General features: G+C 28.4%; 1 protein-coding gene across 9 annotated transcripts; it reads left to right on the forward strand.

The window, feature by feature from the left end:
* Positions 1 to 709: 709 nt before the first annotated feature.
* Positions 710 to 24,442, forward strand: LOC119673871 (protein lingerer-like). Of its 9 annotated transcripts, none has more exons than XM_038084953.1 (17): positions 710 to 799; positions 1,582 to 1,768; positions 1,832 to 2,023; positions 2,089 to 2,254; positions 2,318 to 3,417; positions 3,676 to 3,930; positions 3,991 to 4,260; positions 4,344 to 4,534; positions 4,721 to 4,828; positions 7,024 to 7,128; positions 7,319 to 7,760; positions 13,776 to 13,910; positions 15,155 to 15,280; positions 15,891 to 16,142; positions 16,227 to 16,382; positions 18,815 to 18,847; positions 24,045 to 24,442. In XM_038084953.1, the coding sequence occupies exons 2-17, from the start codon at positions 1,610 to 1,612 to the stop codon at positions 24,141 to 24,143; spliced, it is 3,789 nt and encodes a 1,262-aa protein (XP_037940881.1). In that variant the 5' UTR covers positions 710 to 799; positions 1,582 to 1,609; the 3' UTR covers positions 24,144 to 24,442. The 9 variants fall into 9 exon arrangements, with proteins under 9 accessions (XP_037940881.1, XP_037940883.1, XP_037940885.1 ...); XM_038084955.1 differs by having other exon boundaries at positions 13,779 to 13,910; XM_038084957.1 differs by having other exon boundaries at positions 7,319 to 7,664.
* Positions 24,443 to 26,371: the final 1,929 nt, after the last annotated feature.

Consider the following 26,371-nt stretch of genomic DNA (forward strand, 5'->3'; position numbering starts at 1 on the left):
TTTTTCCGAAAATGTATTATAAGAATTTTATAAAAAAAAGAAATTTTTTCTTATAATATGAAATGATTCTTAATAAGTTGTTTTGCAAAAAAAAAAGTGTTCATGTATAAAAATCATAGGTTCTCCATTTTGTCCGGTCTTTATTCCTTCTTTGGACTGTTTATCATAGTTTTGCTTAGTGCCGTTATATTTTCTACTTTATCACGCGTTTTCTGTTTATTAAAGTGATGCCACCTATATGCACTTGTGTTATATTATGAAGAATGTGTTATACGAAGTAGAGTTTTGTACTAATATAATTGTTACTTAAAAATTATAAGCACATGTGAACTGTGTGTAACTAAAAAACAAAAGCAAATGATTTTTTAGTATATAAAATAGTATGGAATTAAATTTATTAAAACACGTGTAATTATGTAAAGCCTTAAGCATGCTCTATATATATATATAAACAAGCTATATAATTGTCACTCATTGCTAAATTCTTTATGTTGAAAAAAATTACACTTCATTATATCAGTAAAATATATATTTTAAATGTTATAACAATTATTTGTTTTCGAACATATCAAAAGCGAGTTAGTGCGATAATACACATTTAAATTATAGGCTGGCTACACTGTCAGTGATATTTGAATTTCTAATTAGAAGTCTTTTATTGTATATGAGAAAATGAGATAACTATATATTTGCAACACGAAAGCCGAACATAATAAAAGAATAGGCTAAAAGCCGAAGCGATAAAATTTTATAAATCAATTTTTGTGTATGCAATTCAACATTTTTCGCTTCAAATAAGGTATAAATTGAATATAAATAAATTTAATTTCAATTGAAGTTTATGAAAATGTGTTGATACAAAGTTTTAAATGTTTAAATATGAAAAGAGTGTAGAGAAAAATCAAAAACTAAGTTTTTAATTTTGCAAAGTAAATGCAAAAATTTAAAATGATGTCTGCGGTGGTCTACAAAATGTGATACTTGTTATTTAAAATAAAACTATATATTAAAATAATAGTAATAGTTTCTTAAAAGTGCAATTAGTGAAAATTTAATTTTTATGATGTATTTACTCATTTTATACAGTGACCCGATTTAATATACATATATATATATATATATTTGTGGGGCATTTAGGCTCTGCAAGAGGTTCTTTTATCGGTCGTATTTTCATGTGCTTAATCACTCCAATCTGTAATTTTTCTTCTTGGTGTACTTTGTGCAAACGTTCAATGAACTCAATTTATTTTTTTTGTTATGAACAAATTAATTATTATAACTAATAGCATCTGTAAATATCAAAAATTTTAATATAATGCATTTTATAGTTATCTTATTGCATACTCGTGTCCTATCGCCCAGCCTAAGTGCGCATTTGCAACAATGCATTTAAATAAACTATAATCCTAGATAGAATTTTGTTTTTTGGTTTGATTTCAAAAAAGCAAATTATTATTTTCTTTTAGAAATCAAAAATTCTTTAAAGTTTCTAAATATCGGAAGCTTGTAAGGATATATTTTATACTGGTATAATCTGGTGTCATTTTATAATTTTTATATTATTATATATATTTATTTCAGTTAATTTGTATATATAGTGTATATAGATATGAGCACACAAACTCGAACCAGCGGCGGAGGTCGCAATCAAAAGAAGTCAAATACCGTCACTGGTGGTGGCGGCGGCGGCGGAAGTGATCCCACTGGTCAAACAGTAACCAAAAAGACAGATGTTGTTAAAACAGAAAAAGAAAAGGGCCACATTAAGGTATGACTTAAAATTACATAGTTCACATGAGGATACTCAACATTTTTTCATTTTTATTTATAGCCAACTGCTGAACAATTAAGGATTGCCCAGATAACAAACAGCAATACAAATGAGGACCCGCAGATGCGTGAAAAAGTTGCTACGTTGATAGAGATGACGCAACGGTCCGAGGAAGAAGTATGCTGTGCTTTGTATGAATGCGATAACAATTTAGAAAAGGCAGTTGTGTTCTTGTTGGAAACCTTACCAGTGGTAAGCTATTAAATATTATATCTATGGTACGATTTCACTCCTAATATATATAATATGTTGTTTAGGGCGCATTTGAAACTTCATCAAAGAAGAAAAAAAATAAGGCTGCAAATGCTGCGCAGGAAGGTGAAGGTGAATGGAATGACTCAAATGCTAACACGGATAAACGTGAAAAATCGCGTAACCGTTCTAGTAATCGTGGTGGTCGCGGTGGTACTGACAGTCGTGGATGTATGTATTAATATTATAGCGCATTTATTGTTTTTATTATATCAATATATGTGTTTAAAATAGGGCGTGGTAGAGAGTCTCGTGAAAATGATCGCAATTTACGAGAATCTCGTGGTGACAGAGACCGGGGTGGTGATCGTGGTGACGACAATTATCGTCGTGGTGGTGGCCGTAGTGGCGGTGGCCGAGGTGGTAGCTATATGGGACGTGGTGGTAGAGGTGGTGGTCGCATGGGTGGACTTGGTAGAGGACCACGAAATGATCGTGGTAGTCATAGTTACGGATCTCGCCAAAATACCAATGAAGATCATCAAGAGGTTGAACTGTGGGATAATACCATAGCCCAAAATGCTGAAAAGCAACAACAGTCGCAAGATGATGCATGGGGAGATTGGGACAATGAGGAGTATATGGGTTCTTTGAAAGAAAGTCAAGTATTTACACCAAGTAATTTGTCAAATCAGACAACGGCGAATGTTGTTAGTGGCAATACTGGTGGTACTTCTGAACTATCAGCGCCACCTGGTCTAGAGCATCATTTAGGTACATCAGTGCTTGGTGGTGCTTCTTCACAGCAACAAGGATCTCATTTAAATGCTCTAGTAGGCAGCGCAGTAAACGCTGGTAGCAATCTTGTGGAAGATGCATCATCTGTGACTGGTGTTCAAAATTCGGTATCCTCTGTTACTTCACCATTGATGCAGTATAGTGCTGCTGTTAACAATACCGCACTACAACAGCAATCAGTGTCGGGAACTGCAAATAGTGCGCTGACGGGAGCATCTCTCAATGCTTCACAATATAATAGTGCAGTGGACAGTTTTACCAATGCTTCCGCTGCTGCAGCAAATTTAGTACAACAAGTTCAGCAACACCATCAGCAACCACAGATAAAACCTTCCGGTACCCTATCTGCGGAACAATCTCAGTATTTCAATTCACTTACGTCGCAGAGTGCAGCTGCAGCTAATGTACAACAACAGCAAATGGTGTCATACGCACAAAACAGCGGAGTACAATATCCAACATCATATGCAAACGTTTTTGGTAATTCTGCTACATCAAATGTAGGTGGAAGTGTGACTGTTGATCAAACGCAATTGTCTAATGCACAGCAGCCACAAGTTAGAAGGACGCGACCAAAATTACCACCACCGTCAAAGGTTTGTAGTAGAAAATTTCTTTTATTTTATTTTTTTTTTTTTTTATTAATTTCAATATTTACACGATTATAATTTTCAAAACGTCGTAATTTAAATACGGGGTTTTGTAGAGATTCCAATACGAGCAATTTTTTTCCATACGCTATAAGAGAATACTACAACTGTAAAATTTTTATAATTTGCTATAAATAATTATAAAATTTTTATTTATGTGTTTCTTAACTATATAAAAATATTTAAATTTTTAAATACTTTTAGATACCATCGACTGCTGTTGAAATGCCAGGTGATACTCTAAATAATATTGGTTATCTCGATGTGCAATTTGGAGGTTTAGATTTTGGCAATGAAGATTCTTTTGATACTCTTTCGGAGAAGTTTAACAATTCTGTGACGATTGATGCACAACAACAGCAATTAGTGCAATCACAACAGGATGTTACGAATGATTATCAAGGGAAAACGAATGTGCAACCATCTACACTTACTACTGGACTGCAAAATTCCCAAATTGTAAGCATTTTTAATAAAAAGTGGTTATATTTGTAATATTAATTTTTTATATTAATATAGGGAGACTCTTTATCCACCAGTTACGTTCAACGAAGTTCTAATCAACAGCAACAAGTTTCCTCAAATGTCAATAATGTTGCATCTGTTAGTGGAAATAATAATGCATTGGATCAGTTAGCTAAAAATGACCCATACAATCAATCCAACTCAACAAATGCAACTGGATATCAAAGCAGTTATCAAACTAATCCCACTGGTAATAAATCGAATAATGCTTATCAACAAAATGCACCACAGGGCTATACTAACTCAAGTTATGTTAACGTTCAGGTTAGTAACATGTTATTTTAAGATAAACATTTTATAAAAATATTTTTTATTTACCTTTATTACCTTTATTAATTAATTTACAGTCATCAGCAGCAAATACGTATCAACCGCAATACGGTTCCTATCAACAGAATTCAGTAAATACGTATCAGCAGTCACAACAGACCGGCGCTGCCCCAAGCACTACGAATGCAGTTGTTAGTAATAATGTCAGTGGTAGTGGTAGTTCATCACAAAACATTCCTGTTGGTGGCAATGGTACAAATAGTTCAACGTAAGCAAAAACCATATTGACTTTGTTTCTTGTTTTATTTATTAAAATCGCTAACGTTTAAAGTTTTGTTTATTTTATTAAAAATATTTTTATGCTAACTTTTTGTTAAAAAACACTTTAACTACTTAACACTTTACTGATACATTTAAACCTTTTTTTAAAAATCAATAAAAATTTAACTAATAGCGGAAACACTAATGCTGCATATTTATCGACGGGTTATCCATCACAGCAAAATTCATATCAGACCAGTCAGAATGTTTATGGTAATACTGGCCTGACAAGTAATACAGGGTATGTATTAGCAATTAAAAACTCATGTTAAGTTATTATTGCATGCACAACACTTCATTGTTAATTGTTTCATTTAAAGATGTTTAATATCTAATATGTTTGGTGTTTGAAATAGCTTCTTATTGATGTTCTGTGTTATCAATTTTCAATATATATTAAATATATTTAGGATTCAATGTTTAAGTTATTTTAAGAATGAATTTATTAAAATGGGTTTTCTGTTTTCGATGTGTAATGAGTGTTTAATTTCTAAGCGATTTAATATAAGAAGCTGATTTCTAGGTACAAAAAAAAAAGCGTAAAAAAACTTCCCGTATCTCAAAAAAAGCTGATAAACTGAAAACTCTGAAAAATATATCAAATATTGAAAAACAAGCTCAAATTGAACAATCATTACTAAAAAAACATTTTTCTATCAAATAGTGAGTTTGTTTAAAGTTGCTTTTCAAGTTTTCTGCACAAGAAATGGTTCTTTAGTTAATACGCCTTTAAATATTAATGATGTTTTCTTTACCTTATGGTGTCAAAAAAGTTTGAACAAACGACGACGATAGCTGCCACTTGAACCAAAATTGTACTACTTTATCTAAAACATTACTACTTGAACCAAAATTGAACTACTTGATCCAAAACATTATTACTTGATCAAAAACACTGCTACTTGATCCAAAAACAGTACTATTTCATCCAAAATCTCATATGATCTAAATTTCTTCATTACATTACGATAAGTTGATTAGACCGTAGATGAACAAGAATAATGTTTGGAGCAGTGTAATAATGTTTGATGTAAAACACTTTAAAGCGTCCAAGATCTTCCCACTTTATTTTAAGTTGATTAAATAAGCCTAAAGAGCTTTTTAAAAATACATGAAACTTCATGTTTTTCGAGCTGAACATCTAGGATTAAGACCATATAATTAAATCGAATAGACTAACTTAATGATTTTATCCAATGATTTTATTCATAAAAGTTCTGTGGCAAATACTTATTCTATTAAATTCATTGACTTTATTTATAAAAGTTTGAGTGTAAAGAACGTCAAATATATGACAAACAAAATATAGGAAATCAGTTTTTCTTATCATAATTATTAGGAACAGATATGGTTGATATCAGAGTTTTACAATTTTTATTAGCACCTTCGGTCTATAATAATTATGTTTTGGCATTTATAGATCTGATTTTTTAAACCTGTTCTTTTAAAACACTTGAATGTTTTCTCAGATTTGTAATACGTTTTTGGGTTGTTGTAGCCCGACGGGATTTACTTGTGTAACCTCTTTGGGGATGTTGAAAGGTATTAGTCGTCTTCGATAAGTAGCTTCGGGACATAAAACCGGCCGTTCTTGGAATCGTTGGTAAAAACTTGTTATTGTAAATCGCTGAGATCTGGACAGTAAATAATATGAAACTATACACGAGGCGAATACATGGTTTAGGATGTGGATAGGTAATGGTTGATTGGGGATAGGGGAGCGGGAGACTACGAAGTGGAGTTGGGTGGGTCTAAAGGTCGATTGGACGGAGTTTTGTGTGTGCGATAAATATTTTATGATATATATGGTTTTTGTAGCCTACAGAGCTCTGCTTATATAGAGCTCTGTAGGCTACAGAGCTCTATTTTGGGAGTGTTGAACAGCATTTGGTCATCGAACTCGACGAGTGGCTCTGGGACGTAGGCCCGGCTGCACTTGAAGCCAATAAGTATAGTTGCTGGCATCGCTTTCACTGCAGCATATTAGTTGCGTTGCTGTTGTAAAAAGTCAATCCAATGTTACTATGAGAAAATTATAGGAATTTTTGGCTAGAGACGTCTATTAGTAAAAAATAAATAATAAATAGAATTATTGTACTATTTAAAATTTTTTTATTATTTCTACAATTTTTTAACTTCGATCTTAGGAACTGTCTTAATACATATGTATTTATAAATAAGTAGAAGTATTATCGTATTTGTGTTCTCTATAGATGTTGTAAAGTTTTGTTCATAGATTTATAGAACTAATTATTAACATTCTCATATTTTGGTATAAAAGTGTATTTTACATCAAATTTAGATATTAAAATGTGTCTTTGTAATTGTGTAAACCTCTGTCTTAAAAAATTTCTTTACACCTTTTTTTTTCGTTTAATTCTAACAACCAAACCAAATAAATAATTGAATCACCCATGTCCCTTGTGTCACACTTAGGTTTGCTGGTAGCACAAGCACATCATCGTCTCAATACAGTAACTTTAGTACTAGTGCTAAGTTAAAGGACACTACATCTGCATCTAACACCACGCATTTTGACAGGTAAGACTACACGTCATGATACTATGTAACTATTGAAAAAGGATTGACTGAGCTAAGTATATATATCTTAAAATGCATGCTATCACAATATAAAAATTGTTGATTAACCATATTAAAATACAGTTAAATTAATTAAATTAATAAAAGAAAATAATGATTTATAAATAATATGTTTTTTTTTTTTTTGCAGTGCTTCGTCAAACAGTGCTAGCAATAGCAATACTTCAGTGAGTTCGGTATCCAGCGCAGTTAATGCAGCAGCCACTGCTGCAAATAGCATCAGTTCCACATCGCTTGGAGGATTATCGAACTCGAAAGTTTCAAATTCTGCCTCTTCTAATAGTGTCAATGCGAATAGTGCAAATTCTGTTGGTAATAATAATACCAGTGCAACTAACAGTGCGAACAGCGTTAGTAGTGTTAATAACAACAATGTATCCTCAGTCGTAGCAGCCACTGCATCCGCTTCTACTGTTTCGTCAGGCAATAAGAACAGCGCAGCTAATAATGCTGGTATGGTGTCTAATATTCAAATGGTTAGTCAATATATTCAGACTGGATTGCCATATTATCAGCAACCAGTATATTCATACGAGGATATACAAATGATGCAACAGAGAGTGCCACATGTGGTGAGTTGATGGCGATGTACAACACAATACCAAAAAAAAATTACATACAATAACAACATATGCCATGCAATTCACTTAATCCCACTCAAAATTCAAACGCATTCTGCATGATTTTGCAAACATATAAACTCCAAATCCTATCACAATTTTTATACACACCAATTTCACTTAAAACTTACACAACAAATTTAAAACAAACAGAACATTGGTTATGGACTATGTTTATATTAGATAACAAAAAATGCTACAAAATTTTTAACTTAAAAGCGAAAATTGCATTTACTGTGAAGAGCTTGTCAATATACCTAATATGAATTGATTTCTTATAATAACATAAATTGTGTATTATGGTTTTCAATATCTAATTCATTTCTATTATAAGCAAAGTCATCATTAACATGATACACAATCATGTTGTTTTCTATATAAAAAAAATGAATTTAAAAAGTAATTTCTTAATCCAAACAATGATACAAATCTTATGCGAGCAAATGATACAAATCTCTATTTTTAACAGAGAGATTTCGAAAAGTAGTGAACTACAACAACAAATATTTTTTTTTATTTTATTTTCGATTATTACCAAATACTCATCATCAGTGGTCTTGGAATTATTTCTCTTGTATTTAATTACATATTCGTGAATAGTTTTTTTGAGACTGCAAGTACAAGTTTATTTTTAACTTTATTTAAAATGAAGTATGTCAAAGATAACACTATCTAAAAAATAAGTGCTACTTTAGTTACACACTAGGTAAATAAAAATAATATATAATTTGTTATGTTACATCAACACTTTAGAAAACTACAAGCTTTCAAATAATATTTTATAGTCTGTCTATTCAAATAATTTTAATTTTAATTATTTGACTTCATTATAATTTTCAATTAAAATTATAATTAAATTCCATAGATTTGACTATTAAAATACGATCCATAAGCGGCAGCTTTTGACGCTTGAAAATGAGTTTTAATTGCTTTTGTTTTTTTTTTAATTGTGTTTACACTATACTGAAACTTAAAGTTTAATAGTTTTTCAATGTTATTTTTTTTTTCTTGCCGAAAGTTACTCATCTTATAACAAAAAGAAAGAAATTAAAAGTTAGAAGGATTCGAATATAAATAAAAAGACAACAACAAACATTTTAGTTAATTTATTGAAGTTTGGTTAACCACACAATCCTGTTTAGAGTATTGCCAAGTACTTATCATCAGTAGTGTTAGCAATTATTCGAGTTTTTTTAAATTATTTTATAGTCCCTATGTAATTTGTTTGGACTGCAAGTAACAGGCTTATATTACTCGGGCTTGTATAAATATTTTTTGTTTTGTATAATAAAAATTAATTTAACCGAGGAGACCTTTGTTATTTAACAACTCAGATTTTTAATAAGTAATATTTATAAAGATATTCAAATTTTTGTTTATATTTTAAAAAGTGAAAATACTTTATAGTAAATACTTCATATTTTAATGTAAATACTTCATAGGACATATAGAGTGTTTCGTATAATCCTGTAAAACGTTTGTTTGCATATAAATGTAAAGTGTGGTATAACATTTAACACTATGATTAATTTAATTCTATTATTCTAAAATTGGTTTATAATATTGATATAATATATTATTATTATTAAAAAGTAGACGTGAAAATTGCCCAACAGCCGGTACTGCGGCCAGAAGAGACCTATTGTACCAGTTTCACTATTGATTAAACAAAGCCCCTTAAAGCTTTGTGAATACAGTCTAGAACTAAATCTAGAGAAGAGTTCTTAATCTGTTCTGGTGACAGAAATTCTTTATGAAACAGGTTTCTTCTCTGCGTTATTAAAGCTGGACAGTCACAAAGAATGATATAATATAACACAGCTAGTGAATTTGTTAGAAGAATAACAAATTGTTTGCAAAAGTCCAGTTGGTCAGTTGGTTAATTAACACTGATTCTGATTTAAATTTGATAGGATACAAGTTCTATCTTTGGTACCTGCAGTCTAAAATAAAAAATTATTTACATATAACTTTGTATAAAAAATATTTTAAAAAAATATCACTAACACTGGATATTTAGCAATACTAAAAAAACAGCTGTATTCTGCAAAAAATGTAATTAGTTAAAAATATGAATTTTTTGTTGTTGTAAATCACTACTGTTCAAAAAACATTTCTATTAAAATATAGTTTCCATTGAGAAAATTTTTAAATCAGTAATTATCTCTTTTTCGCGCGAAAGTGAATGGATAAAATGTAACCCTTCTGTTTCTGTCTTCTATTAAAAATCAGTTTCAGGCGTAAAGATGTCGTTAATATTAATAGGCCTATTTATTTTTATTGTCATTATCAAAATCTAGTTAAATTTAGATGTGTAATTCACAATGGTATAATTCTAGAGCAATATTGCTTATAAACTAAAGTAAAGCAAACAAAACATTGCTGCGATGTGTTCGGCATTTTCATTTACGAATCTAACTACTAGAAACAAGATTAAGATAAAATTATGATTAGCTGTGTGAACATGTTTTTAGTAAAACGAGCCGAACGAGCAAAATTTCAATTAGTTGTGCTGTGTAAAACGACTATTAAATAGTTTCCTGTAACCAAAAATTTTGATAAATGTTTTAATATTAACCGTGTTTTATTTTTTATTTTATTTTCTATAATATTGTGTCAAGACAATATGAGAATTCAGCTAATTTTTTAAATGCACTGCTGTGCATATAGAAACTGAATTATTTTTTTTAAGTCTTTCATTTGGCTATATACAAAAATTTAGTGTATATGTATATACGGTAAAAATAAAACGTGCCTATTAAAGTTATTTATACAAGGGTTCTCTATAAATTCGACGACTTTATTATTATAACAAATTTTCTTGTCGTTTTTCTGTTATCATAATTTCTCACATTAAAATTTTATTCTCTCACATTAAGTAATATATAGATTTGAATTGAGTTTAGGGTTTTTTAAATTAAGAGCTACAAAAAAAAGCAACAATGTAAATGCAAAAACTATGTACCAAAAATAAAAAAAAACATAGTGCCAACAGCAGCAATGTTTTGATTTATTAATACTACTAATAATAGTACTGTTGTTATTGTAACCCAAAGACCTGCTGTTTTATTCCTGTTAGTAATGTTTGTTATAGTAAACCTAGACTAGTAATAGTCCAGGTAAACAAACGTGGCTTTGAGATGCAAATCCAATCACTACATCGAGAGCACATATTGTCGCTCATACTCTCTCATATCTTTCTAAGCTCCCATACGATATTTTTGTATTTATTGGACCATGAAATTACTTTCTAAATTTATTGTCTTTATATAGAAAATAACTAATATACATTACATATATGGTAAAGAAATAGTTTGCTACTTTTGATTTAAATTGTTTAAATAAATTTTAATTTGCTTTTTTAAATTTTAAAATTCTCAACGGTTTAAAATTTTTAATTATTTTGCTAATTGAAAATGAAAATAATTAATTATAATTATTTGGATGTTTAATATGTTGTGGTGTGTTAAAAGTTAAGTTTTGTGCTTGTAATGAAATATTTATAAAGAACTGTTGTATCATTTTGTTGTTATTTGGCTTTAAAAAACTACAAAAGAAATTTGAATAAAATGATGCAAACTATTTTGCTCTACAATTTTTACATTTTTCTTTAACCAAATCACTCACATTATCCACCTCATGTAATAATCATTACCTGTTACATTCGTAGAATCCCATCAATTGGCATCCATAAATTGGCATTTTTTAACTTTTTGTTGTTTTGTTTTTGTTTTTAATAAAAATATAATAATGGTGACTAGTATATACTTTATAAAATATTAATATATTTTGCTTTTTATATATAATATGCTTTTTATTTATATTGTATATTTAATATTAATTTCAAAGAAAATTTATAACATTAATTTTATTAAAACAGTGTATATATGTTTTGCTGTATAAGTATATATGTAAATATGTGTACTACTAATATTGATAACGAAGTTATTTCATTTTAAATTAAATTTTTAAAAATAGATGTACATACTTGTGATCAGTCCCTGTTAAGTTGTTCGTTAACACTATACTTTATCATATTATAGTATAATAGATGAGATTTTTCACTACACAATACCTGTAAACAGCTGGTTCATCTCTACAGTTATGGTAAGGTATCCCTCTTGAGCAGAACAGAGTTGAGACTGCTGGTGGGATATTTAACAGGTCCGAAGAGATGGAGTGTCGACTCTGCTTAGAAGCAGACGAGACTTTCAGTCACATTCTCTGTGACTGCCCAGCCTTGATCTGGGCCAGGAGGAGGTTACTGAGAGGAGAGCTGCTCTCCCCTTTTGACATTAGGAGGTCCTCAACGGACGACATTCTGACCTTCATTTGGAAAGCGGAATATCTTCCGTTCGGTTAGGGTCTGTTGCAGCACAAAAGATCAATCTGGTCGCAGTGTTGTGCTCCGTCGGGAGCTGGTATCCCGTTCATTCCTATCCTACCTGTACATAAGTTGAAATATAGCAACAACTTACTTCACAATTCTTTATTTCAATTTATCCAGTTGAGTTAGTTAAAAAACGGTCCATTAAGATTTTACAGTACGGTAATTCTTCCCTTTTGGCATGAATATAACCTTTCGATGAACTTTGAAATCAGTTCTCTTCCGTTTACTACTGTTGTGAACAATCTATTTCTTGTTTTCAGTGCTGATTCTTCTTAAAAATATATCATTATTTTGCTCTTAATTGAGTAAAAAATGTAGCAGTCAGTTACTTTAACTAAAGCGAAACCAACATATGTTTGAGAAAAATGCAATAAAACATGGAATATTCTATGCTGATTTTTATAGCGGTTGTGCCTCTGTAGACGAGATGGAAACTATGTCTTACTTTCACTGTGTCAATGCCTACTTTTGATCTGTAGAAGTTTAAGTATAATAACATGGGATATCCTCTAATGATTTTTATAGTGGTTGTATCTCTGTAGAGGAGATGAAAAGTGTGTCTTATTATCACTATATCAATGCTAACTTTTGGCGTGTAGAAGTTTAAAAATTTTATAAATTCTTTTTATTATCAATCTGACAGAACTGTCATTCTTTAGAATTAGGGATATAGCTAAGTTTATAATCTTATCAAATTCGTTCCCTATTACTCAAATAGTGTAGTTAATCATTTTCGAATGAACGTTGTCCAAGTCTAACAGCTTCATTCATCTATATTTTTGGTAGTGTTTCAGGTCTGTTATAAGACCAACATTTTTCAGAGTATTTGCCTTTCCCATTTCAACCAAACAAAAATTATTTTGTAAAATCAAAAACCTTTTTCTAACAAGCTTTCTAATAACAGCTTCAGATACTTTCTCAGATCTGTTTTGAAGTCTATTAATTTTTTATTAACTTTATTTAGTAACCTTATGTGCCTTTTAGGTATAGGGTTATACAGTAACCTTATAGGACATATACTATTCCTTGTACATTTTTTTCACTCTTCATATTTTTACATATTAATTTTTGTATGACTTCAAAGAGGTTTTGGGTTTCGCATCATTTCTAGATTACATTCCATTTTTAAATAACATTTATTTCATTTTTAACATATAAATTAATGCTATAATAATATAATGTATAACACAATTTTTTACATTCTTAAAATTTAATTAAAACTATGTTCGGTGCAGTAATTTAGTTAAATATATGAAATAACTTTGTGAAATAATAAATTATATATATATATGTAATATATATATAAGAATATATTATATATAATAATTTATAATATATGTATAATAATATATATATTTGTATATATTACCTGTATTGATAAATGTTTACTTATAAGAACTATAATTAAATAAAGTTTATACAGCAAAAAAATCAAAACTGCAATATATATAAAAATAATATTTATTTATTTAACTATATTTAAAAAATATAAAATACTATTTTTATATATATAATAATTAAATAAATTGTCTATGTTTATGAATAATATTCAATTGTTCAATGTTCCGTTTTTATAGCAGGGCTTCTATGATTTGAATTACACCCCCACAAGTTTGGGCGCTGGTCGTGACAACTTGGGTTCAGTGGCATATTCTACTATGACTGATGGCCGATTTGCAAGGACCGACAATAACTCTAGCCCAGTGAGTAATGTAAGTAAAGTTTAGAAATTCATATTAATAAAGAATAATATATATTTAATTTTTAAATAAAAAATAATTTAACTTGAAATGGAGGTCGAGTGTAATAAACTGTAATGTGGTTTTCTTTTCACAGTTTAAGAATACCCTGTAATTTTTTAAAACATTTGAAGTTAATACTTTTTTCATTAGTAATATTTTCAACCATTAATCTATTTATATATGATAGTAATGAAATATTTATGTTATGCGTGAGAAAGCCTGTCGTTTATAGACTCAACAAGTTTAGTCAATTTAGTTTCTGAACGGTTCTAAAACGGTAATATAAAGGGTGTGTCGCATATAGCAAAGCTGCCGACTCTACTATACAAAAGTTACAAGTCGTTCAAAGTCAGGCTCTCCAAAGGCTCTTCAAAGTGCCTTGGTACATCCGCACAAACGACATGCTAAGAGACCTTAGAATAGACCCGATCAAAAAATATATAAGGGACAGAGCCCTGAAGTTATATGCGAAAATTGACAGGCTATCCTACTTACCACTATCTAATCTTAGAGTAATCGCTCTCCGCACGGGGAATTACGTAGATCTTAGATCAATCACTGAATAATCATGAAGCTTATAGGCAATACATAAATTAGTCAAATGAGATGAGGGTCCCACTGTAGTACCCCCAGCTATCAAGAGTAAAAGTACCTAGTTGCGCTGACTCGAAAAAAGAATCAACATACATAAAGGAGATTCTAATATAGTTAACTATCGGGGACTATCACTGCTCGACTCTATCTATAAAATATTTACCTATATACTACTTTCGCGTATAAATAGCTGGGTTGAGCTCAATAATATCTTAAACGAAAAACAAGCCGGATTTCGCAGATCCTACTTAGCTCTTGATAACATTTTCGATCTGATCTGATCTATTTTATAAATACATTTAAATTTTAGTAACAATAAGAAAACATTATTTTTTTTTTCAATCTAGCTAATCCCAAGTACGCTACGGTGCCCTATTTTGGAGTTACAAACATTATGATCAAGTGAAAAACTAGATTTTTTATAGAAAATATTTTATTTCTACCCACTAACAGTCCAAACTATATGCTTCAATTAGAAACGGGCTTTTAGATTACAAATATTTTTTTTATTGAGAATATATAGTTTATATGGTCTTTTTATTTTATTTTTCTAAGAATATTAATAGTCAAGTACATATTAAAAACAATTATTAAAATTACAATGGTTTTCTTTTAATTAGGTATCGAGTACAATGTCACAACAAGCAGGTTCAAGCGCGCCTATGCTTAATGTTCCTTACGCGTATTTCTATGGTGGCAATGTTATGCCTGGTGGTTTTCAATATGGTACGCCGGCTATATATCCTGTAAGTTTTATAAAATATATACATAATTATTTTTTTGTTTCAAAACTTTATATTTTATTGATTGTGTATTTCTTGATGAAATGCCTTTTTTTAATTTATAAATAAAGACAAATTTTTTTTATGTTTTAATTTAGTTTTTATAATTATATCCTATGTAAATGTCACCGACGTGACGAAGTCTATTCCTTATTATGCTGTTGTTGTAGCCCGTTGGGATCTGCTTCTGTAGTCTTTTGTAGTGATGGTGAAACGCACTTGGTAGTAGAACTCGGTGAGTGGCTCCGGAACGTAGTTCTGGTCGTTCTTGGAACCCACTCCATGTTATAACATACCGCCCTGAGAAAGAAATCATGGTTCCAAAAATGGCAGGGTTCTCGTCCAAGCCACTTGTCGCCAGCGATGATCAACTACCCTTCAACACCTCCCAAAGAAACTTCATAAGCAGGTCCCAACGGGTTGCTACAACAACAACAGAAAGAAGTTACACAAATTTCGAAACGTCAGTGACATTTATAGAGAAATTTAATTTTTTAATCAAGCTTAATAATTGTATTTCAAAGATTTAATATATTTTCCAAAAAAAATATTAATTTATTTTATATTTAAATAGCAACAAATTCCTGCTGCTAATACAGCATCTGGTGGTCAATTCCCAAAACCATCTTATAATACTGGTTACGGTTCAACTAGTTATGATGCACTTACGCAAGCTTCACAGGATTATACAAAGGGGGCATACCCTTCTAATGTGAACCAGCCGACAAAGTCGCAGAATGTCACAAATCCACAGCAAGGTGCAACCGGTTCGGACATTACATCGTCCATGTATGGCAAGGGACATGTAGCATTAAACAAGGTCAATGTAAGTAAAAATCATTTTTTATAATATTAAAAATATACAATTTCATTTTTTTATAAAATTTTATAATAAAACTTTCTTTTTTAGTCATATGAAAAGCAAAATTTCCATTCTGGTACTCCACCACCATTTAATATGAGTAACACACAGACAGCTGGTGGTGCATCCGCTCAGCCCTATGGCATGTATTTACCAATGCCTGCAGCTGGTCATCATAACATGATTCATCAACCAATACATCAGGTATAGTATGACTTCATTTAAAATGTATTTCATATCAATTGGTGTTTGACAACTTGCATGTGGATTAATATCTCATTTTTATGTTATATATTGGTATGCATATTTAATGTAATATAAATATTTTTCTTTCGTTATTATTTTCTTTTCCACTAATATACTTTTATTTATTTATTATTTTAACATATGAAAATTTTGCTACAAATGTGTTAAAACAGCATATAGGATATAGGACAAACAATTTGATATATTTTTATAAAACTTTGCCGGGTTGAACTTGAAGATATTTTCTTTAATGTTTAAATTAATGAACCAAGGAACCTTAAATTTGACGAACAAATTCTTATATATAACTTATAACAATGTCTGTTATACAAACATTTTGTTTAACATTTCTAAAAACTGTTATAATTTGAAAAACAAATTCTTATATATAACTTAGACCAATGACTGTTATACAAACAAAAATTTCTAAAAACTGTTATAATTTGAAGAACAAATTTTTATATATAACTTGTAACAATAACTGTTGTTTAAACATTCTATTGAAAATTTCTATTATTTAAAATTTCTATTATTTAAAATTTCTGTTATAATAATTATTTATTTATTTTTTTTTTTCAAATTTCGTCATATATTTTGTAATTCTTATATTTTGTAAGTCAAAATTTTATCAATAGTCTTTCTTTAAATCTTTTAAAATTTTAGTATTGTACTTAATTTTTTTTTCTTTGTTTTAAAAAATTAAAGAATTATTTTTTAATTTTATTAATATATTATATGTTGCAATACTACAAAAGAGTTCTTATTTAAATGTTCGAATTTAATACCAACTTCATATAACATAAATTGCTATTTAAAGGTTTTAATAATATATTTATTTTATTTTTTTTTGTTTCAACAATTTGGTTTAAAAGAAATTTTTTTGAATTATATTAATAATTTTACTTCTACATTTAAACAAAAAAATGTATATAATAATAAATTTGTGTCAACAATTTTTAAACTGTTATACAATCAGTACCTATGTAACTGTTATACATATATCAATTTGAAAATAAAAGATTTATATCATAAACTAACGAAAATCATAATCTAGTCAAAAAAAAAAAATTATCGATTCATTTCGGTTCACTACATCCCACTTCAGTTTTAAAAAAATTTAATAGGTATATGTTAGTTTAATAAATTCGCTACGTATATCTTTTCGAAAAAAATTAATTAGATGACAAAAAAAATTATTTTTAATACTAATACATAAAAGTTCGTGTCTTCCAACCGTGTCCGAAATCGAAAGAAACGTAATTTTTGTCGTAAATAAAATGAAATTGAACCGATATATATATAATTTTTTAAATTGAACTGAAACAAAATAGTTTTCGACTTCTACAATCAAATAATATTCTATAAATTGAATTATTATAATTTTATTTATATTTATTTTATTATTTACCTACACCTAATTGTTAATAATCTAATTTAAATTAACTATTAATAGCAGCCTGTTTGCCATATTTAAATTATTTTACTATATCAAATGATATAAAATTTCATGAAAAATAACTTTAATAATGAGTAAAATAATACAATAACAAAGTTTTATTTTAAAATTAGAAGAAAAAAATTTCCTGTTTGGTGCAGTGTTAAATTTTAATAATTTATACTTTTTAACCGAATTTTTTCTAATTTTTTAATTAGAAAATTTAATTTGTTATGTTAATTTGCTGACTTTTACTACACTATATGATACTATTAATTCACTATATATGATGGTACTATAAATTTATTGTAACAAAATAAATCCTTACTAAACGTCTAATGTCATCTTTAATTCATCATAAAACAATCTTAATTTCTTGGCCTTTATCTTTTATACAAAAACTTCCTTGTGGCTATGTTATGCAGACAGTTATGGTCACATCAAATGAAAATATAATTTTCAATATAACTTTAAAAATTGTAAGATTGAGGCAAGAGTGAAATTGTGATAAAACTTTGTTCAAAGTGATAAGGCTTTTTAATAATATTAAACAAATTAAAATCTCTTAGATTATAAAATAAATTTAATGATAACTTTTTCCTTTTATAGTAAAAAAATAAAATAAAATACAAAATAGTTGCTAAAAAAAAATTCCTTCAAAATCATCAAAAAAAGTTATATCAATAATTGTAAAATGTTGCCATTACTTGCATTATTTGTAAACATAATTTTAAATATACTTCTTTCTTTATAATTTTATAAAGAACTGCTAAAATGTTATTAAGCAAAAGAAAAAATCTCTTTAAAATCATTAAATAAATTTTAATTCATTTTATTTTTAATAATAAAATAAAAACATTTCTCTTCATTAAAATTAAATCATAAAGCATGATTATTTTTCTGTTTGATTTATTATTTTTATTTTTTGTTTTGTTTTTTTATGGGACAACATTAGATGGACGGCAGGATTCATAACTCATCCCGCCGGGTAAGTTATAAAAAAACACACTTCAGCTAAATTAACATAGCTCATTTTAAACACGCATTATAAACGGCAAAGTTTTATAAAAATCAACAACTAAAAAAAAACATTTCAAAATTATTTCCATGCCATAAATTGGATTCTTTTCAAGTCAGACAACCATTCAAATATCTTAACTGAATTAGTGTATAATATTATAAATTAAGAAGACATTTCCCATTCCATTTATTAAACAATTAAGAATTTTTATTTAAAAAAAAAACATTTAAATTAAAAAAAATTTCCATGCATTACAAGTTACTCGAAACAATGCTTATAATTTATTATTAATTAATTTTTAGTTTTTTTTATATATTCTTTGTAAGAAAAAATTATTTATAATATTATAAATATTATTTATGTTTATTAAATACAATACACTTGCAACACAGTTCTTTAAGAAAGTCAAAGAGTTTTCTTTAATTATATTCAGTTGTCCTGCCCATGGGGAAGACGACTTATGTGCGTTCCTTACTTAGTGTTTACACTAGCTAGGGTTTGGCCAGAACTTTGTTTGAATGAGTTTAGTCTGTAAATAATAACTTATATGTGTTTGTGAAAATGTAATAGTGTTTGCATAAATATTGTCAAAGACTAGTCCGTTTGAACGCAATGTTATAAATAATAGAGTACTGCACGCGCGCATTTGATTTCAGTTTCAAAGCATTCTATTGTGTTTAGAATGGTAGCATACTCTCACTCTCAACGAACAAATACGAATGTATAGGCATAAAAACAAAATGGAATAGAATAAATATTTGTTTCGTTTGTTTAGAGTACTCTAACTCTAAACATTCTAAAAGTAGTTGAAGTAGTTGGGAGTACTCTAAGCATTTGATTTTCAGTTCATACAAAAATTATGTGTTTTTAAATAGTAAGACACAAATTTATTTTTTTAAGTTTTTTTATTAATTAAATATTATTTAAAATGTTGATAATAGTAATTTGTTGGTTACATATATAATATGACTTAATATATTAATTAATTATAAAAAAAATTTTGAACAAAAATTTATTTAAAAAAATTATAATAAGTTTTTTTACAGTTTTTACAGTTCACAAATTTAATTTAATATTCAAATTAAATGTTGAGCATCGTCTGACTTAATTCCTCTTTTTCAAGATTGTTGTGTAAAACATGATTTGATTGATAGATCTTTGATTAGATGAAATCAATGTTCTTTTTTCTGATATTAAGTTCCGAGCAACTGAAAAAACCCTTTCCGAAGATGCACTACTTGCTGGTGTTGCAAATAATTTACAAGAAACTTTGTAAAGTAGGAATTCTGAAGGAATTCTTAAGAAATTTCTAAAAATCTCTCTTGTCATAAATAGATATTTTTACCATATCATGCATAAAATTATTTTCCAGGAAAAGGTAAATATGTGAAGCAATTTATTTTGTTACATCATAAAAAACTATCGACAAAGAAGGAAATTCTACGCAAACCGTTTTTTTAAGTTAACCTTTTGCATTAGATCTACCTGTTTAAACAACTTTTGCATTGAAAATAACAGAAAATTAAACCTAATTTACGTACTTTGTTGTTGCAATTATTGCATATTATCTCTACGCACATCCAACTTTCTTTACTTTTGCGCAGGCAACCAAACGCACACAAAATATATAAAATATTTCTTTGCAAAAATAGAATTATTTGAAATACTCTAAAAGTGATTGAAATACTCTAAAATATTTGTTTATTTGATTTTAAAATTCAAAACAAACGATTATAGAGAACAAATCAACCCCCATTCCATTGAAACGAATGCTGCGGAAACGAATTCTATCCGACCGTTTCTGTTATTCGTTCGTATTCGCTTTAGAAATAATTTGTAAATATGGCACACATTTGAAAATAAAACGAATGACCGCAAAAACGAATGTTTTGATGCAGCACTTTAATAAATAATGAAAAACAGAAATATTTAAAAAAACCCTAAAAATCCCAAAAGAATATTTTAAAAAATAAATGTTTTCTTATTTTGATACCAAAATGATGACAAATTTTGTGATTATCTATTCTATATAATATATATAGAATAATGAAGAGGCTAATAAACGATGACTCTGAGCTTCGAAATGGGCAGGGTATAAGTTGGTACCTTTAATACTTGCGGTCTCAAAAATTAATTAATTAAAATTAATAAGACCACTCATCGTTGGTATTTGGACATACTCGAAACAGCTGATAGTCAGCCAGAAATTCAATTAATTAAAATAATATAGAAAGAATTTTTGTTGTAGTTCACTACTTTTCGAAACTTCTCTATATTTTTATTTCTTAAAATATTATTCCAAAATGATCTATCTTTACCAAATAATTTTGTTCAATATTTGAGACTGATACATGTTTAGTGTTCTATAATAGAAAGTATAAACTTTATGCAAATGTTCTTAAGTCTACTCGTTCTCCACACATTCATATAACATAACAGAAAAAAGAGGATGTTCACGACTTAAGCGGGTATTACATATGATTCAGTGCCGACATTATTTTCAACACTCCTCAGTAAAAAATACTACAAGTATTACCACAAAATAGAATCATGCGCGCAACGAAACTATGTTTTCGCTTCCATGACTTAAAACAGAATGAAATTTGAATGGAAGCCGACAAAAATCCAATTGTATACGAATAAGCAAGACTAACGAAAAATCAAAATATTTTGATTTCCATCGCTCCGCTTGTCATTCCTGCAAATGTTGCTATTACACATGGGGCTTGGCATAAATTTCGCATTTTATCGCGCCAAGTGAACAGTGTAATACCCGCTTTAGATGGCATGAAAATGTCGAAACAGACTTAAAGAACATTAGGAATACTCGATTATTAACCAAAGCCTAAAATTTCTAAATAGCATATACGTATAATACCGGAGCCAGTTTCCGGTCTAGCTAAAAAAAAATCAACATTCGACTTTGTTTACATATATTCCTCTCAAGACTGATACATTCATTGCAATGCTCCTAATTTGTCTTTTTGTAGAACTTATAGTGGGCAACCAAGCCCATATGGTTTAACATTAGAATTGTGTTTATTCGAACAATCCTTAAATATCCGTTATGTGTAATGAGCTATGTGCCAAGAAATAATAAAAAAAACTTTAGAAGAATCCTGCAATATAATATATCCCATGGTGGACATTTAAATTCTTTATTTTACACCTAATATATAAAGCCAAACAATATACTGAAAAAATCATCTGATGAAAGTGTGTTTCCACTGCTCACTTAGAAAGTGTAACTTGTAACTAAGTGTAACTTACTAAGTAAATTTCATTAACCACACAAAAAGCTTTCATTTTTTATAACTTACTTAAAAATAAATTAAGAAAAATTACACAAAAATATCGAATGATCGAATCCAATTCTTAAAAATAAATTAGTCACAAGAGATATTACCGAAGTTTGAAATGTTTGTCATATGTTAGGGTACACACCCTGTAAGATGCTCTGCTTTAGGTTTCATCAATAAGGAAAATACTTATTTCGTTTCATACAAATACGTTTAACTAAAATTTCATTGAATATTTTGGAGTGTCTATCTCTAACGTTCCAAATATTTTGTAACACAAATTTATTCGAACATCAAAATACTCGAACAATGGCTTTCTTCAGCGTAGTCCTCTTCTTGTTTGCCCTTAAAATGACCTAAATGGAATAGTCTATCAGATTTGCGTCTGGCGTTGTGTGGACGAAATGAAGTGTGAAATATGTTTTTTTAACCATGCTTGATTCACACGAGCTTTATGAGACAGTTCCAAGTCTTGTTAGAAAGTTCATGCAAAACATTTTCCCGATAATAAGTCGCATTGACTTTGACACCAGGCTCGATGAAAACGATTGATGAAAGCGTCCATCAGCGGTTACATCTGCACATAGTATTACTTTAGTGGGAAAATTACTTCGGGTGCCAATTTGTAGTCTCATTCGTAGTGTTTTCGGCAGTGCGTTAGGTTTACTGAACGCGATCATTTTGAGAGTTTATGTACTGCTCAATGGAGAATTTTTTCTCATCAAAAAACACGTTTGGAAATTGTCCACGTTCGTGCAGGCGTAACCACTCCTTTAATCTTTCGAGTCTAACTTTTTGTTGTTTTAGTGTAAGATCTTGTGCTTTTTGGAACTTGTAAGGCTTTACCTTGAACTTTACCATCATTTTGGAATATGCGTCGGATGCTTACCTGGGATATTTTCACTTCTGTGGTCATTTGTTTAACACTATAACGTGGCTTTCGTTCAAGTCGAGCATTTACTTTCTGAACTATTTTAGGAAATGTTGCTGTTTTTTTTTTTCGTCCACCACCATAGGGTTTGGCAACGCTACCTGTTCTATTATAACGATTTATGGCACAATACACAAACATTTTATTCACTTTGAGGTGTTTGAACTCACGAACAATGGTTGTGATTTTTCAGCCAAACATAACGCAATCACTCTATTACGTTTGAATTCCATTTCGAATAACTTTTATTCTATAAAACTTAAATGCAAATGTTTGTGGTAACTTCTTAACAATATATACAGCGGTCATTCATATGAATTTCACGTAGTTGGCAATATCAGCATGGCCGATATACCTATGTGTAGTTGGTAACACTTCAATCGACAATTCAATTATTTAAGAGTAAATTTTCAAATTTATTACTTTTTTATAAATATTAAATAATTTATCATTAAGAAGATTGTGCAACCTGATTTTAATATCATTTTTAGTTAGTTGTTTTTAGTAAATTCTTTAACTATCTTTATTAATTTATTTGACAATTAAATAATTTATAATTTATTAAATTTTTATAAATATTTACTAATTTTTTATATATAATAAATTCTCATAACTATATTTATAAATTTATTTTGAACAGTACTTACGAATATTTTATATTTAGTAAATTCTTAAAATTATATTTATTAATTTAGTTTTAATAATTAAAGAATTTAAAATTTATTAAACTTTTAAAAATATTTACTAATTTTTTATATATAATTAATTCTTCATTAATTTAGTTTTAACAATTAAAGAATTCAATATTTAATTATTAAACTTTTAAAAATATTTAGTAATTTTTTATATGCAGTAAATTCTTATAACTATATTTATTTAGTTCTAATAATTAAAGAATTTTTTAAATAATATTTCGTTTTTATTTTTTTTTCAGGATTCGAACAGTACAGGTCAGCGTCAGCAAGCTAGTAGCCAAGCTAAGTCGGCTGCTAAGCAGAATTACTCACCTTCGTATTGGACAGGACAAAACTAAATCTTTTACATATAAACAAAAAAAAAAGCAAAAAGCAAAAACACTGTATTGAATGGTCCAATCTTAGATCTGTTTATTACCATTCAACACAAAGAAGAAACAATGTCTCGTTTTTATGATGAATACCCACAAGAAATATGAAATCATTTGATTTTTAAAACAACAACAACAACAACAACAAACAAACAGAAAAAAACAGAAAACAAATTTAGTAAAATATGTCCTTTGTACATCATCTACTAATTAATTCATTAACTTATACTATACCACCATACTCCTCTCCCATGCACCAAAAACAGTAAAAGCATACATAAAGATTCATTTTTAATTACAAATACATTTACAAAGATAAATTTATATTTAATAATAATTAAAATAATTTTAAAAAACGTAACTGAGCGTAAAGAGAGTAATAAGAAAAATTATATTAAATATTGTAATCGATTAAAAATTTACATGTATAATTATAATCTTAATACTTAAATTTAAATACAAATACAAACAAACAAATATACGTTTAAATACAAAACAAAAACAAAAATAAAAACATAATACACATTTTAAAAATAAAAATATAAAAAATGATATAATTTTTAGTTTAGTTAACTTCTATTAAACATTTTCCAGTTAAAAGGAAACTCGATTTGTTGTTGGCTCATTAATTTTTAATTTTTATGAGCTAACAAAGGAAAAAAAAAAAGAAAAATGTTTTGGATTTGTGAAATAAAGTGCTAAATATATGCATATTTTGATATAGTGAAATAAAATAATTTTTTACTTTTAACAAAATTACTAAAACTAAATTAAATTTTATATTTTATTTATCAAATTTACAAAATAATAAATATATGTATTTCTTGTATTTTTAACTTATGCTAAAGATTTTATTAGTTTGTTTTTAATTTGCAAATAAGAAAAAAAATTTTTTTTTTTTTTTGTATATAAAAAGCATAAAAGCATGTCCACTATTAAATGCTTTCCTCCGCCTGTCATACAGTTCGTTTTTGTGAGACCCTATAATTAAAAGTTAGCTTTATTTAAAATTGCACGCAAACAAAAAATTTTAAACTGTCTAAAAAACTGTATTTTAATTCGTAAATATTCAAAATTAAGCAAACTAACATAGTTCTAAGAAAAGCCCAAATATTATTTATACAATATATGCGCCACAAAATATTTAATTTAATTTTTCATATATCTTTTATACCTTAAAGAACTACTTATATTTAAAAAATGTAAAAGCAAAGAACGTTTCAGTAATTAAAAAAACAATAATTATTTATTTTGATTTTTTTTTTTTGTTTTTTGTTTTTTGTTTTTTCTTATATTACTTTATTTATATTGTCGCTTAATATAACTTCTTAATTTTTTTTTTTGTTTATTTATAGTAATTATTTACTTATCGTATGCATATCTTTATTTGAGTTTTTAATACATTATTACAATAAATCTTTTTCTCAAAGGCAGACTTTCATAAATCGCCAATCCACAAAACGCTACTAGCCCGTACAATATATATTTCCGTGGTACTGATCCTTGCAGGACGCATTAAATATTTAATCGATCCTTGTGAAACACATCGAATAATTTTCCGATCCGCAGTACATTTTGGATTCAGAAAATCTGTTCTTAGGTTTGCAAGTCTTCTATTGGTCTTTGCTTGATGAAACGCAGGTTAATTTCTAAAGCAATTTTACTCAATAGTTTTTATGAGCTGAAGAAACGCAGGTTAATTTCTAAAGCACTTTTGCTCAATAGTGTATATGACCTGATAAAGCGCAGGTTAATATCTAAAGCACTTTTACGCAATAGTGTACATGACGACTTTGGTTGATACATTATAACAAGAGCTTTATTAAATTTTGATAAGTTATTCAGGTAAATTTAGAGAAGTATAGTTTAAAGTCCAGCATATCTTCCTGAGGGAATATATACTGTATTTGATTAAAGAGTGTGGAAATCCAAATTAGTGTGCGCATCTACAGAAACAAACAATTTCAGATTAGCAAGTAAATATAATAGAAATTTTAAAATAAATTGTATATACAGTGAAAGCTCTCTTAAACTGACACCAACGAGTCCAACAATTCTCTTTGTGGAATCGTCCGTCTGTTCTCTTGCTCCACACAAACCTCAATCTCATCGACCTTTGGACGCACCTCATTACAGTAGCCAGGTTTGTCCGCTTTGTCACAGTTTGATTTCAATTTAAATTCCGTCTATCGCTA

The sequence above is a fragment of the Teleopsis dalmanni genome, chromosome 2, assembly GCF_002237135.1.
Source record: "Teleopsis dalmanni isolate 2A chromosome 2, ASM223713v2, whole genome shotgun sequence".
In the NCBI taxonomy this organism is placed as follows: Eukaryota; Metazoa; Arthropoda; class Insecta; order Diptera; family Diopsidae; genus Teleopsis; species Teleopsis dalmanni.